Here is a 14586-nt window from a genome sequence, read left to right on the forward strand (position 1 = left end):
CGAAGGCCGCCCCGGGGCCTCCTCCTCCTCCTCCCTCCGCCTCCTTCCTCTCCTCCTCCTCACCACGGAGGCGGACCTGGAGGGATCCCGAGCTAGCTCTCGCGAGAAGATACTCCTCACGTCACGCGAGATTACGCAAGCCCGGGAGTTAGGGAAGTGTAAAGGAAGTGTAGTAACCCCCGCCACCTGAACTGCGTATCAGCTTCCCTCTGGTCGAACGGCGACCCCGTCACGTGATGAGGGAGCCCTGGAGCACTGTGGGAGGTGCTGTGAGGAGGATTATGCTGGCCGAAGGGGTTGATGGGAAACTCCCTGCGCATTCCTCTGCGCCTTGAGCCGGCCTCCTAGAGCCTGGTTTGAGCCAGCGTCTGACTCCCATTAAAAAAAAAACGCAGTATCGAAGAGCCTGGTATACATGAGCAGTTTCAGATACACCTGTGCTACTATCTACTTCACTCTCCCTTGAAGAAATCCCTCAATCCCTCCACATAAGTGCCAAATAATTTCCCAATTATAAAAGGAAGAAAAAAAGCCCAAAAAACCCAACACTATTCAGTAGGCATTTCCACACACTTTTTTTTTTTATTAAAGAGAAATCCTGAGCTCGAAAGTTGGCAAAAATCAAAATTTAAGCACAAACTTAGGCATTATAAGTACTGAAGGACTTTTCACAGCAAAGTGTGAAGTAGTAATCATGCTTGCTGTTTTTATAGACAAAGAAATAGACTGGGAATAGGGGTCAGGGAATTAACATTCATGAACTACATACTAGCCAGGTTCTCTTAGGTGAAATTAAATTTGTATTTTATTAATTTTCATATTATTTTCACTTAAGCATTCTTAAAAGGCAGATACCATGTATCCTTTGTTATTGAGGGGAAAAAAAAGAAAAAAATGGATATGGCTTGTAATTAAATGATAGAACATCCCAATGAAAAACTCTATGTCCAACAAAAAGATCAATGAAAGTAAATTTACCAAAAATTATAATATGGAAAAGTGGCTTACAAATTATAATGAGCTTTTGAAAATATGATTACAGCCCATATGACAGAAAAAGATCAGTGTTTTGGAGGAGATTCACTGACCCCTTCAAAGACTTTTCTTCCATGCGTCACCATTTCCATTTTTTCCTTTTTATGAAATATATGCAATCCAAGAAAATGTTTCCAATAACCACTGGTTCGTTTGTTCATGAATTTCAACAGGACAGAGATGGTCACTTTAATATATCTACATACATTTCCCATATATATTTCTGACTCCACTGGACACTGGACTGTATCTAGATATACGTGACACTGAAAAATTTTCAAAAACGGCCTGCTCATACTTTTAATATTGCCTCCTCCTTTCCTGCACTTCCTATACTTGTTTTATTTTTCTCCAGGTCCATTCTCCAACCTGATATACACTGATTTTACTCATTAATTTACTATTAGGTCATTGGGAGACAATGATAATAATATGTCATGACCTATTTTTGTTTCTCTATGCAAGTGCTTCATGATTTTCCCAACAACACAGTATTTACCTCCCTCCACTAGAATATAAGTTTAATGAGACCAGGAATGTTTGCCCGTATAATTTACAGGTATGTATGCATTACAAGGATTCAGTAATATTTGTTGAATGAATGACTAAATGCCCAGGAGAAACTGTGTCCTTGTTTAAAATTCACAGACATAGGCAAAACAAAAGGTTTTCCTTTCCCACCTCCAGTTTATTTATGTAAACATTTATGATAGTTACATCCAAGGAAAAAGGGCAAGAATTTTCTCTTACAACAAAGTAACAACTACTTTTTCAAGATCTTTTATATGTAAATGCAGTAAATGAAGACTGAACTCAAACATATTGCAATTTTCTAGCATGTCAAAAATCACAATTAAAAGTAAATGAACAAATTCTACCCTTGACTTAGGCATACCTGCATTTTAAAATATCCCACTTTTCCTGAAATTTTTTAGACACATCATGCAAAGAGATACTCTCCTAGGAATGTTTTGTGATCACACTGTACTATGACACAGGAATAAATAATATAAATATTAATGATAACCATCACTTTCACAAAACACCAATCTGAAGCAAAAACCTCAAAATGTTCACAAAAATGTTTACAACAACCTTACAAGGCACACATGAAACTTAAACATAGTTTCAACCAAAACTTTTTTTTAAACATCCAAGATAGTAGATATGAATTCCTAAAAAAAAATGATTGTTACTACTCTTTTATGCTCTCATCCCATCCTTACTCCTCCCCACCACAAATTCCATCCTAGGAAACAAAAATAAGAAAAATATTTAGTCACAGTAAACTATTTCTGAAAGGGAAATATTTTTGCAACTGCAAATGGGCAATCTTAAGTCAAATGGGAAACAAAATTGAGCACTGAGCTATCATACACTCCAATGTGAGTATGGGGGGGGGTCTATTTACTTCAGAAAAATTCTGTCACCAATGGAGTATTCAAATAAATGTATGAAGACACAAAACTCCTCCCTGGCCTTTTGCTCTTCTCTGTTCTCAGGAAGAATTACATATAAAGTCATAGAATTTCTGACCTAGAAATTATGTTTCACATTATTAAGATCCAAGTTATTTCACATATAAAGTTAAGAAAAGTTCAAGGAGAGGTGACTTGCCCAATGTGACTAACTAGTGATCTGGGTTATAAAGTCTTCTCATTAAATATGAGATATGGATTTGTTAAAGTCTCTCCCAGATTAAAAATTCTGTATCTTTCCCAAAAAAGTATCACAAAAAGGATATATAATGTTTATATCAACATGTGATTCTTCACAAAATTCTTATAAATGGTAGAAATTATATTACATGTTAAAATATGGAAGGGCTTCAATAGAAACAAAATACAGTACAAATTCTACATAAAGCTGAGGTAAGTATATAGAAGAGAAAAATATGACAACTTGAAAGAAAAGATGCAGCCAGTCAGGCTTCTTTGTAAAGTAAACAGTCCCTGTGTTTTAAAGAATATGCTTTGTCCTGCAATATAATCTTTGTTATAACAAGTTTTGTATTATATGTAGGCAGGGGATATCTGAACGCTATGGCTCAGAACACAATTTGAAATATTAGTCTCACTGAAATAATCGTGCAATCATGATTTTGTTTATGGCCTTCCTTGGAAATACAGAATACAATTATAGGGATGGTTAAAATCTTTGTCGACAAAGAGTGAATGTAAATTGCATTAATGATGATGTAAAATTATAATTCATAATTCACACTAATAGCTACTTATGTTTAAACAGTTCTCCCAGTGATAGCTAAAGCTAAATTATATTGCTAATTCAGAATAAAAAGGGAATGAGCAACTGATACATAGAACATGGATGATCCTCAAAAGAATTAATACTGGTTGAGTAAAATCATCTCCAAAAGGAACATGCTGTAAGGAACATTCCATTATGTGACATTCACATTCCAGAAAAGGCAAAATTATAGGAAAGGAGAACTGTTTCCAGATTGATCACAAAGAGGCAACATGAGGGAGTTGTTTTTTTGTGTGTGGAGGGATGGTGACAGAAAAGTTTTGTATCTTGACTGCAGTAGTGGTGCACAAACCTGTACACGTTAAAATTCATAGAACTATAGATCAGAAATAAAGGTCAATTTTAATACATATTAGCTAAAAGATAAAGAGGAACATTAAAAAAGAAATATGGGGTGGGGCAAGCAGATGGCATAGTGGTTACATCACTAGACTCCCACATGGCTGACCACTGTTCGAGTCCTGAATCCAGTGACCTGAAAACCACCCTAAGCACTTGTGCATGGGTGTCTAAGATCCTGGGAGGAGAATAAAGAAGGGGCTGCAGTGTGGCCATTCTTCCTGGGGGGTAATTTCTCACTTCCCCTCTCACTGTTTCTGTTTCTCTTAGTGAGTGCACATGCCCTAAGTCAAAAACCTCTTAAAAAAAAAAAAAAAATGATGGGACCAGCAGATGGTCTTTTCTCCCCTCTTCCTCTTTCGCTCTGGTGAGCACATGTACCCTCTGGCAATAATAAACTTCATGTCAATGGTATTTTACTGGCCAAAAAAATTATGAACTCCAATTGTATTCAATGAAATCAAGAAACTAGGGTCCAAGTTCAGCATATGGCATAGCTACATCACTGGACTGCGACATGGCTGCCTACAGTTCAAGTCCTGTACCCAGTGGCTTGAAACTCACGCTGGTCACGTGTGTGTCCGTACCCAAGATCCCAGAAGAATGTAGAAGGTATTGTGGTGTGGCCATCCCCCCTGGGGGCTGATTTCTCACTTTCTCTCTCACTGTCTATTTCTCTTTATTGCAAGTGCACACACCCTAAGGAAAAACCTCTTAAAAAAAAAAAAAAAAAGAAATTAGGTCCCAATTATTTCTAAAATCTGTATACTAATATCTCATGGAAATAAACATATTCTAAGGACTATTAACCCATTATAAGGAATTTGGCCTCTCCCAAGTGAATCCAAATTGTCTTCCTTTACAGTTTAAAACAACAGGTACCTTAGTGTTTAGAACCCAAGAGGGTGTAGCTGCAGTGGTACACAGAAAATGCCATTATTGAGGAAGGTGGAACATGCATGGGGGCCTGGCTTGTTACCAGGGCTAAGTTAACATGCCTGGAATTCTAAGCTACTTGACAGGAAGAAACACAATTGCAACATGATGACTCTGCCAAAAATACCTGTCTCTCTCTCTCTCTCTCCCTTCTCTCTTATAAAGGAAAATAAAAGAATGAAAAGAATTCAAGAGCATTTGATTAAAATGCTATCCATTCTTAAAGCGATTAGTAACAGTGTGTATTTAAATTTATTTTCTCTTGTTACCCTAATTCACTAAGGTTATTATACAGGTTGGATTCTGCACTTAAATCAATTATCTAGACTCCAAACCAGAATCTGTGAATACTGCTGGACCCTTTCTCACCAGAACTGAAAATATAAGAGCGGAACACTATTTCTCTAGATAAACCATGGGATTTAAATATTACATATGAGACGTGACAGAATCCCATCAGCTTTATAATTCCTCTCACAATTTTGAGACTGTTAGAAATTCAGAAATATGTATAAGCAGACCAAAAATAAGACCTTTAGATAGTGGCAGGGGGAGAGAAGAACGGATTATCACAAATGCTGCATTTCCGTAGAAAGACTTGCAGAACAGAATGATCTACGGTTTATACAGCAAATCTGTGATTCTAATTATAGTAGAGTTTGCCTTTTGAGATTAGGTCTAGGTAATTTTTCACCACTGCTTCTGCCATGGACAGAGGTTAAGTGCTTTTTGAGAGCAGATTTGTGCTTGAAATCCATATCACAACAGTGGCATTTGTATGGCCGATCCCCACTGTGTATGTTTAAGTGGTCCTGAAGCGTGCTTTTAGCAGTAAATGTCTTTAAGCACACAGAACATTGAAAGGGTCGTATGCCCATGTGTCCTCGAATATGACGGTTGAGGTTTTTCTTTTGTGTAAATGTTTTCCCACACTGTAAGCACAAGAACAGTTTATGCATCTTAATATGGCGCAGATAGTTTTCAACATGAAGAAAGCCACGAGGACACCTGGGGCACTGGTGCCTCAGTGAATAACCCTCCTCCAGATTCTGAATCTCATTTACTACACCACTACTTTCCTCAAGATTCTCACAAAATAAGCCCTGACCTTGATTCTCAGGAACTTCTGCCACCCTGCTCTCAACTGTAGAATTGATCAATGAATGCTGTGTTTCAGAAAAATACATGCTTGCTTTTGAAGAAGTAGAAGGTGGTGAAAACTGCCCATTTTCTACATCAGCTGTACTGACAGATTCTACATGGAGGATACAAATTTCATTGTCTTTATAACCTGTATCTCCTGTATCTACTGTAGACAGCTCTGGTGACTTCCTCTCGGATGTCAAACTCTCTGCTGGATGCTGTAAAACATTGCTTTCTTCTTCTTTGACATGGAAATCTACATTTATAGGACTGTCTTCTGAAATTTCAATTATCTCACAGTCTTTATCAGAATTTTCTTCCTCATTCTTAACACCTGGATCAGAAGATTGACAAAGGTCAGTGTGCTGACTGTTATTTTTCATGGAGAAATCAATTTCCAGATATTTTGACAAAGCTTCTGTGCACTTTTCCACAATGTGAACCATCTGAAGGTAACTGGCAGCAGTTAAGTATTTCAAAAGTTCTTTCCTCTTAACTTCAAGTGCTCCAGTATAGCAAGAGAGCAACAATTTCCTGCCAACTTCTGCACTCTGCAAGATAGTGATTCTGACATGTTTTGACTGTGTGAGTAAAAATTGATCTCTCATGAAAGTGGAACAAGCAGCCAAAATCACCTTATGCCCCTGAAATTCAGTGTCATTAATATAAATAGATACATCACAAAATAAATTCTGTTGTCTTAAAAGATTCATTTTCTGCAAGATCACATCTCCTTGTTGTTCAAACTGGAAGTGCAGAACATCAGACTCAGCAGCCATGGTCACAATCTAAAGAAAATAAAATGCAAGCACTGATGTAAAGCAGGGAATGCCTTCCCGTGCTGTGATAGTAAAACACAAAACACCCCAAATCTGAGCTGAGAAAACAATTTGGGTGCTTATACCACTTCAACTCAGAAAACTGAAATACATTTCTCTATGTTCCCATGGCACAGTTTTCAAATTTTTATTATAGCATCTTTTACACTGAGTTGTACTAAAGTTTCTGAGTCTCTTGGCTAAGAAAACTGTAAGAGTTGAATATTAAATAACAAATACATTGATTACCACAACGTATACTTAATATAGTATCCCAAAGTAGAAACCTGAATGTAGGGGCCAGCAAGTGGCATGGTCATTAAGGTGCTGGACTCCAACATGGCCAAATGGGGCTACAGTCCTGGACCAGGTGGCTTGAACTCACACGAAGCACGGGGCATGTATGCATGGGAGCCCAAGATCCCAAGAGGAGGAGAATGAAGGAAGGGAATGTGACATGGCCATGGGGGGGAGGGGTGTGATTTCTTGCTGTCTGTCTCTCTCCGTTTTTCTGACAAGCGCAGCGCCCTATAGTAAAAAAAAAACCTCTCTTTTTAAAAAAATTACATTTTTCATTTTAAATATTCTATCTGCTCTCCTCTACTTCCAATACAGCCTAACGTTCTTACGAAAATACATCCTAATCCACCTTTATGGCTTCACCTCTCTATATTCTTTTTCGTTCCCAGCTTTCCCCATCACCCTTCTCCCCTACCACCCAAGAGCTCACGATTTTGCTCCTTTAAGCCCAAATAAGTAAGACCGAGGTGATTCCTCCTCCTATCTCCCCAACAGCAGTCATTAGCTTCCAGAACACCGCGAGATTGTGTCCATCTGTTTCTGCATCCAGCTCAGGGAACATCTGTTGCACTGAAACCGGATCCCAGGTGGCCTGGAAGATCCCTCCAGCTTCGTACACAGATCTTCCCAAGCGAAGCCTGCCAGGGTCAATGCCCTGTCGGCCAACTGCTTGCAGCACCTGATGCGCCACTCCGGGGCCGCGCCCAGCTGCCCTCCTCCACCTGCTTCTCCTTTTGCTCTGGCCTCCCAACCTGCCAAATCGCTTTCGCGCGCTCTTACCGACTCTGAAAACTAGAGTTGAGGGTTCCGAGGCAGCGGCCCGGCCGGAAGGTGTATTTATCCTGGGAAGAAACACATCCGGTGTCAACGATTCTTCACTAGAGGCGTCTCAGTGCCCCGGAAGAACATCCTGAGACTCACTTTTCCTCGCTTCCTAGAATGGCATGAATATGGACCGGCCCCTTCTCTCCTGTCACGCGTACTGTTCTCCTTCGTGAGTCCTTCCGAATATCATACAATTAGATACGTGGTGTGAATTTGGTTTGCGGCACAGCTGTCAAGAGTACTCAGCAACGGGACCCCCTGAAGTCCCTAACGCATTATTATGGGACGGCCCTCCCTTTACAGCGCCACCTACAACTTGAAAGTGGCAGGAGACTATGATAAGGGATCTGTGGGAACCAGCAGTTAGCGGAATGACTATGTCGCTGAACTCCCACGTAGTAGTCGACCGCGGTTCGCGTCCCGCACCCGAAGGCTTAAAACTCACGCCGGGCGCGTGTGCGTGCGTGCCCAAGATCCCGAGAGGAGAATGGAGAAGGGATTGCGGCCTGACCTTCCCCCCTGGGGGGTGATTTCTCGCTTTCTATGTCTCTCTCTGTCTGTCTGGCGAGCACAAGCGCCCTATAGCGAGAAACCTCTCCAAAAAAAAAAAAATAATAATAATAATAAATAAGGGATCCGTGTTCAAGATTACCTGTCATCAGTATCTTGCTCCAACTTCTGTATCTGGATGCACCAGCCTCTCCCCCAGTTCCAGACCACTGGCCCAGATGTTTCCTCTGACATGTCTTATGCTTCCGTTTATAAATCACATCATCCTGGAAGTCATCCTGAACTGCACCTAAATTAGTTCCTACTTGGAAACCTATAATCTCTTTATCTGCCTTCACTATTGCACTTATTACACCTGTATTGAAATTATTTGTGCCCCACCTAGACAGAGGTATTTAGGACAGTGACTTTGCATTTCTTAATCTAGCACTTAGTAGGCATCAAGTATGTGCCTAATTAAGGCATGTGTGAACCAGTTCTTTTTGTTTTTTGTTCGTTTGTTTTGTTTTGTACTGTTTTGTTTTTAACAGAACAAGACAGTATGAGGGAGAGAGATCTGACAGCATCTTGATTGTCTGGCTCGAGCTTCCCAGTTACATAGGACCACAGGCCAATGGCCTGGCCTACTTTGGTTGGGCCTCTGGAACTGAACCAGGGCCTGCTATGTGCATCACCCAACAATGGAGATAAGCCGAACAAAGTTTAAAAGTGCTTGCCCTACCCCCTCAGACAGCAAGTTCACATGGAAGTAACTGCAACAAATAATTCTGGTTAACCCATATTTTTTTCCGAAGGCAAGCTCCACATGCTCTACATGTATTTTAAAGAACAACAGACATGAAGATGGAATGTCTGAATTCAAATAATTAAAAAGGAAAGCAGGAAGGAGGAGAGTGAGAAAATAAACCACTGACACCAGAGCTTCAATTTGTGACACTTTTATTAAGGAAACTTCCCCATAATAAGTGAAGAGGTAGTTCGTAGTATGTCTAACATACAACAGATTTAGAACAGCTATTCATGAGCTGAAATAAAATGTTCTGGGTTGTTTAGGACAATATTTTAGATGTGGTGATACATCACCTTCCATTTATAGATCTCCTAATAAAGAAAGGGAAACAAAACCACATCTGATTTATCTCAGAGCCACTTCAGTTTGGAGTTTGTCTTTAAAATTAAATAATAAATAAATAACTTGAGTCAGTAATAATAATAAAACAAAAAAAAACTAATAAAGATAATCTTTCCTTTTTAGTGATGCTGGGAATCCATAAAATAAAATGTTGACTGACTAAAGTTTTAAAAACTGTCCTCCCTTATAGGAATATGACTGGTATGAAAAGTCATTTTCCCTTATAAAATGTACTTGTCATCAATACCTTGACCTCTTTGCAATATAATCTAAGAAACATATATAAGCAACGGAGAAAAGCCCAGTCCCACCTACCCAAATTAAGAAAATGTCTCAGAAAGGAACATCTCTGTAGTCAAGAAATGGAGGAAACTATGTATCACTTGGGTAGTTTCAATTTGCAAAAGTTGAGAACTAAAAATATACTCTTACAAAACTAAAAAATGATGCTGATTTTAAGTGATCAAAGAAAGCAAGGCAGTTTTATTATTCCAAGTATAACATTAAATTAAAACCTTGTTCTAGACATTATGGGACTATAAGCTCCATGAGGGCAGGGATATTGTCAAGCTTACCTGCACATCCTCAATATCTAGCAATGTTTAGCGACGTAGATGCTTACTAAATGTTTCTTGAATGAGTAAATGAACCCAGAAATAGTCTCCAACCAGAGATCAGTCTTGGCCAGAGACCAATCAATCATCTTTGAACCATGCCTTTGAATTTTCAAACCAGTAATAAAAATAGATCATAAATGTGAGCAAAGGAATCACTCCAACTTGAAATTTCCCTGTGAAGAAATCACGTTCTGAGAAAATGCCAAAAATGCCCTTGTATAACACTGGTACTCTTTGGCTGGATCGTACAAAAACCAGAATGCTAGGAGATATCATTAGATCACAAAATGAGTAACACTAGGCATAAGGTATCATTGGTCGTCTTATTCAGTGTATTCTCATTTTAATATTAGAACAAAAGAGAAAATATAGCTCAAATTGTACTCACAGTAAATGTATCAAATTATAACAAGAATTCCCTTGACTATACAAATTAAGCCTAATTTTTGGTTTATCTGTGCATGCAATCTCATAGCTTAAGAATAAAAACAGAAAATCCTGATGGGAACTAAATAAACACTTTCCCAGACAAAATCAATTTCACATTTGTATCTTTCTCACATTATTCTTACTTGCCCTTTCCTTCCTTAACAATACCCAGCAAATTAATCATTTGCTTGGGAAGAATGTAATACTCATCTAAAAAGTGATTAACTTAAATATTCCTCTGGATATTTTGTTGACAAAAATCTAGGCTTCCTGAGAAAGCGAAATAAGAAATACAAAGGTGAAAACATAAACTGGAAGATTTTTGCTAATGTGTTATTCTTCTTCATGTACTAAGTCTTTTTATGCAAAGGGATAGGAGGAAGAACTAAGGAGACATTAATTTCTATTTAGTCATTTACCTACCTTGGCCATATCTTGGCCACAACACCTCTTTGGGCTTTGAATTCCCCAACTTAAGATGAAAGAGGTGGAAAAAAACGATCCCTTAAGATTCTCTAGGGATGCTAACACTCCTAATACCTAAATCTAACTCATGGTTCAGAAGCAAATAAGACTCAAAATTTTATGTCTGAAGAATAATATGTGTTTTAGGAAAACCAATTGTTTTGTTTGTCCAAAGGGGAAGATCAACTTTCTATTAGTGATCTAGCAAAGACGGCAAGGTGGCATGATGTACCTTTAAGAGGAATACCATGATGTACCTTTAAGAGGAATACTCTGCATCCCACTTAATTTTTTCATCCATTTTAGAAATTAAGGTACACAAGGAAATGAAAATTCAAAGCTTCTAATAATGCACTGGAGAGAACTCTGGATGGCCAAACTCACCTCTCTGAAAACTAAACTCTGAAACAAAGTTCAGAGGCTCCCAAGTAGCCTCTTTTTAGAGAGACCATGATATTTTAGCACATTTTAAGTATCCTTGGAGCAATCCTGATTTCAAAAGTATCAACAAGTATGTTACTCATTAATTAGAAGCTTCTGGCCTCTTGGTGGAATATTTTACCAAAAAAAATTGCCACGTAAGTGCTGTTATTCTTTGTTGATTATGCTCCTCATGATGATCCCTATTTGTCTGTGGGTGTGGCTGCAAAGACTGAATTGTGATCTGTATAAATTCAATGAGGTAAAGGTGGGCTATGATACCATTAAAGAGCCCAAACCAAACCAACAGACTTCTTTATAGTCAGCACCAAGACAAGTACTGATAGTAGGAAACAAATTCATTCATTTATCAAGCATGGATAAATTATCAATAAGTAACCACAAGTTCTATTTCATATTTAGGTCCATCACAATGTCACCTTATATCTCAACCTATTTTATGCCAAGGAAAAATATTATTTACTTCTCTTAGCATTGCATTGGTTACTGGAGAGTAGGTGATATTAACTTGTTGGTACCTTCACAATGTACATGGTGAAAAGCCTAAAATTGTGTCAGTCTAAGACATAAGTCAACATTAGGTAGACAAATGGAAGACAAACTATTCCTTGGGAAAGGAAAACAGACATCACAGGATAAATAATTCAAAACAGAAATGGGAAAGGGCAAAAAGAAGGCAAAAACCACTCCAAGTGGTTAAGTTGCCTGGTCTGTTAGTGCTTTGACTCACTCCTTACCACCTTCACAGAGGCTTTGGACAAGTCAAACTAGCAAAATCACTCCTAAAAAGACTCAGACTATTGCCACATTCTCAGTCAGTTCTGGTTGTGAGCATGAAGCCCCTACTCAATTCACACAAGTACTATCATTCCTTAAGTTCAGGACAGCTTGGGCCAGTTTACCTGCATCCAGGACCTGTGTCGCATCAGGCTGTGGCTGACACCCTTTGGAGTCTGTGACTGTTGTACATGCAAAAGAATCAAAATCCACTGTGAGGTCTTGCACATTTCTCTCATTTGCATTATCAAAGCTGTTTTTGCCATGCAGCTGTTTAAGGTGTTTCCTCAAAACTGGCTTATGTGCAAAAACCATGTCACAATAGTTACATTTATGGGGCTTATCGCCACTGTGAAGGTTAAGATGATCCTGTAAGGAACACTTCTGAGAAAAGGTTTTCCCACATATTTTACACTGGAAAGGTTTAATTCCGGCATGCACACGCATGTGTCGATGAAGGTTGCCTTTCTGAGTAAAAGTCTTGCCGCAGAGTAGACACATAAAGAGTTTGTGCATTTTTAAATGGTTGGCGTAGTTCTCCAGGTGACGAAACACCCTAGTACACTTTGGGCATTGGTGATGCCACTGTAGGCCTTTGTCTACACCTCGAATATTAGGCCCAAAGACATCTTTTGAGGCCATGATGATGTTATCATTGCCTGTGTAAGAGAGGGCATAATTGTGGAGATGGTTTTGCTCTATTTCACTTACTCTGTTTTCCACAGTTGAATTTATCAGGGAGTGCTGGGGCTCTGATGAATGTAAAGCAGTGGGTTCAGAAGAAATAAACTGGTTCTGATCTTTTTTACTTCTAACCTCTGATACATCCCCAATAGATTCTACCTTAACAATTTGAATATCACTGTCCTCCATATCCATACTGTCTTCAGATGGATGAATGCAAGGTGAGTCCTGCTTTGGAGAGCCTCTGGCATCTCCCTGCTGTTCTTTTAACTGGGGAGAAGCACTCTGTGGTTCACATCCCTCTTTACTATCCATTGGTTGTTTTGGCTTTATAAACTTCCACAGGGCCTGTGTGCACCGTTCTACAATGTGGCTCATCTGAAGAAAACTCGCAGCAGTCAAGTAATTTACCAGCTCCATCTCAGGGAATTCCAGCACACCACTATAACAGGATAAAAGCAATTGTCTCCCCACTTCGGAACTCTGTAATATGGAGATTTTCACCTCTCTGGAATCATTCAGTAAAAACTGGTCTCTTAAGAAGGGGGAACCTGCAGCAAACACAATTTTATGCCCCTGTACCTCAATATCATCTATGAGAACTGTAACATCACAAAATTTATTCTCTTCTCTTAATTTGTTCATTTTTTGTAACATTGAATCTCCATAATTTTCAAACTTGAAGTGAAGGAGATCTGATCTTTCAGACATTTTGGCAGACCTAAAGAACAGAAATGTAAAGAGGTTGAATTTAAGGAAATTCAGACAATTAAGAAACCTGGATTTACCTTCCCAAAATAAATCTGTGTTGTCTTATCTGTTTTGTATGATTCTAAATAAAATTTTCTTTTCAAAAGGAAGCAAGTATAACAGCCTTCAAAGGCTACTGAAAATCCCTCATTACCAATGTCAAGCAAGTGTCAACTGCACATGAAGAATGAACTTGTATCAATATAAACAGCTTGGTATCCAGTCAACTTTATAAGATACTTAATATAAGAACAGGGCTCTAAATTAATCTAAGAGTATCTTTTCACTTCTATGATGAGAATTCTATCAGTTTTCAAAACCAAACTAAAACATCCCAACACAAGTAAAGATTATTTTCTTTTCCAGGAAACTATGAACCTGCCTTTTCTAAGACAAAACATTTTTTTACTTTGCTTTGTTTTAAAGAACCACAGTGACACTGCTTCCCCATTCAAACAAATACTACAGTGATAAAAATGTAAGTCTGTTGCCAGCACATGACACAGAGGTTACAGTGGCTGGATCCCATATGGCTGACTAGGCGGTTCGAGTCCTAAACCAGGTGGCTTGAAAATCATGCTGGGTGGCTGTATGTGCCTGCCCAAAATCCTAAGAGGAAAATGGAAGGAAATGGATTGTGGCATGGTCAGTCACTCTGGGGAGTGATTTCTCACTTTTTCTTTCTATCTCTTTCTCTCAGTCTCTGGTGAGTACATACGCCCTATATCAAACTAAGAAAAATAAAGTGGGAAAAAAAAATAACCACCATGCTGCCTGCTGGCCCCTCTCACCTAGTCCTCTCTACAACATGGTGAGATAGATAGCACTGCCACGTGCTGCACCATTCATTAGCTGGTTTGGAGTACACTCCCTTCTCTACGTGATAAGCTCCAGGATGCAAGGACTTCAGTTGGTGGTCATCGCTCCCTCTTCTAGAATGGTACCAGGCACATCTAAAAGAACATTATTCAGACAACGTCAAAGGCAAAATTCTTTATTCTGTAAATTTTGGACAAATCTAAACTCTTTTTTCCCCCTTTCCCTTCCCCACTCCCCCCTAGTTTTTGTTATAGGGTGCATGTGCTTACCAGTCAGAGACAGACATAGAGAGAGGGAA

General features: G+C 38.9%; 2 protein-coding genes and 1 long non-coding RNA gene across 4 annotated transcripts in view; 1 reads left to right on the forward strand and 2 right to left on the reverse strand.

Annotated features, from left to right (window-relative positions):
• Positions 1–4518: 4518 nt before the first annotated feature.
• On the reverse strand, positions 4519–7710 carry ZBTB6 (zinc finger and BTB domain containing 6). Its single transcript, XM_006158210.2, has 2 exons — positions 7620–7710; positions 4519–6509 (listed from the first exon to the last, which is right to left on the reverse strand). Exon 2 carries the CDS (start codon positions 6498–6500, stop codon positions 5226–5228), a length of 1275 nt encoding a protein of 424 aa, XP_006158272.1. The 5' UTR covers positions 6501–6509; positions 7620–7710; the 3' UTR covers positions 4519–5225.
• Positions 7711–7729: 19 nt separating this feature from the next.
• On the forward strand, positions 7730–13191 carry LOC102483561 (uncharacterized). Its single transcript, XR_001371108.2, has 3 exons — positions 7730–7833; positions 12872–12940; positions 13065–13191. It is a non-coding gene; the product is annotated as an uncharacterized LOC102483561 (long non-coding RNA).
• ZBTB26 (zinc finger and BTB domain containing 26) overlaps positions 8706–14586 on the reverse strand; it is a 20159-nt gene continuing 14278 nt past the window's right edge. The window contains exons 2-3 of one of the 2 annotated variants that reach the window (XM_006158208.3): positions 14261–14422; positions 8706–13440 (exon numbers count right to left, since the gene is read on the reverse strand). In XM_006158208.3, the coding sequence (XP_006158270.1) occupies positions 12105–13430 (1326 nt within the window). In that variant the 5' untranslated portion in view covers positions 13431–13440; positions 14261–14422 and the 3' untranslated portion in view covers positions 8706–12104. The remainder of the gene's footprint in view (positions 13441–14260; positions 14423–14586) is intronic. The other variant, XM_006158209.3, reaches the window with a different exon arrangement.

Source organism: Tupaia chinensis, unplaced genomic scaffold (genome assembly GCF_000334495.1).
Source record: "Tupaia chinensis unplaced genomic scaffold, TupChi_1.0 Scaffold000575_1, whole genome shotgun sequence".
Taxonomy (NCBI): domain Eukaryota; kingdom Metazoa; phylum Chordata; class Mammalia; order Scandentia; family Tupaiidae; genus Tupaia; species Tupaia belangeri.

Excerpts from the sequence above, each read along its gene's own strand:
- ZBTB6 (XM_006158210.2), bottom strand. The coding sequence starts at position 6,500 with ATGGCTGCTGAGTCTGATGTTCTGCACTTCCAGTTTGAACAACAAGGA.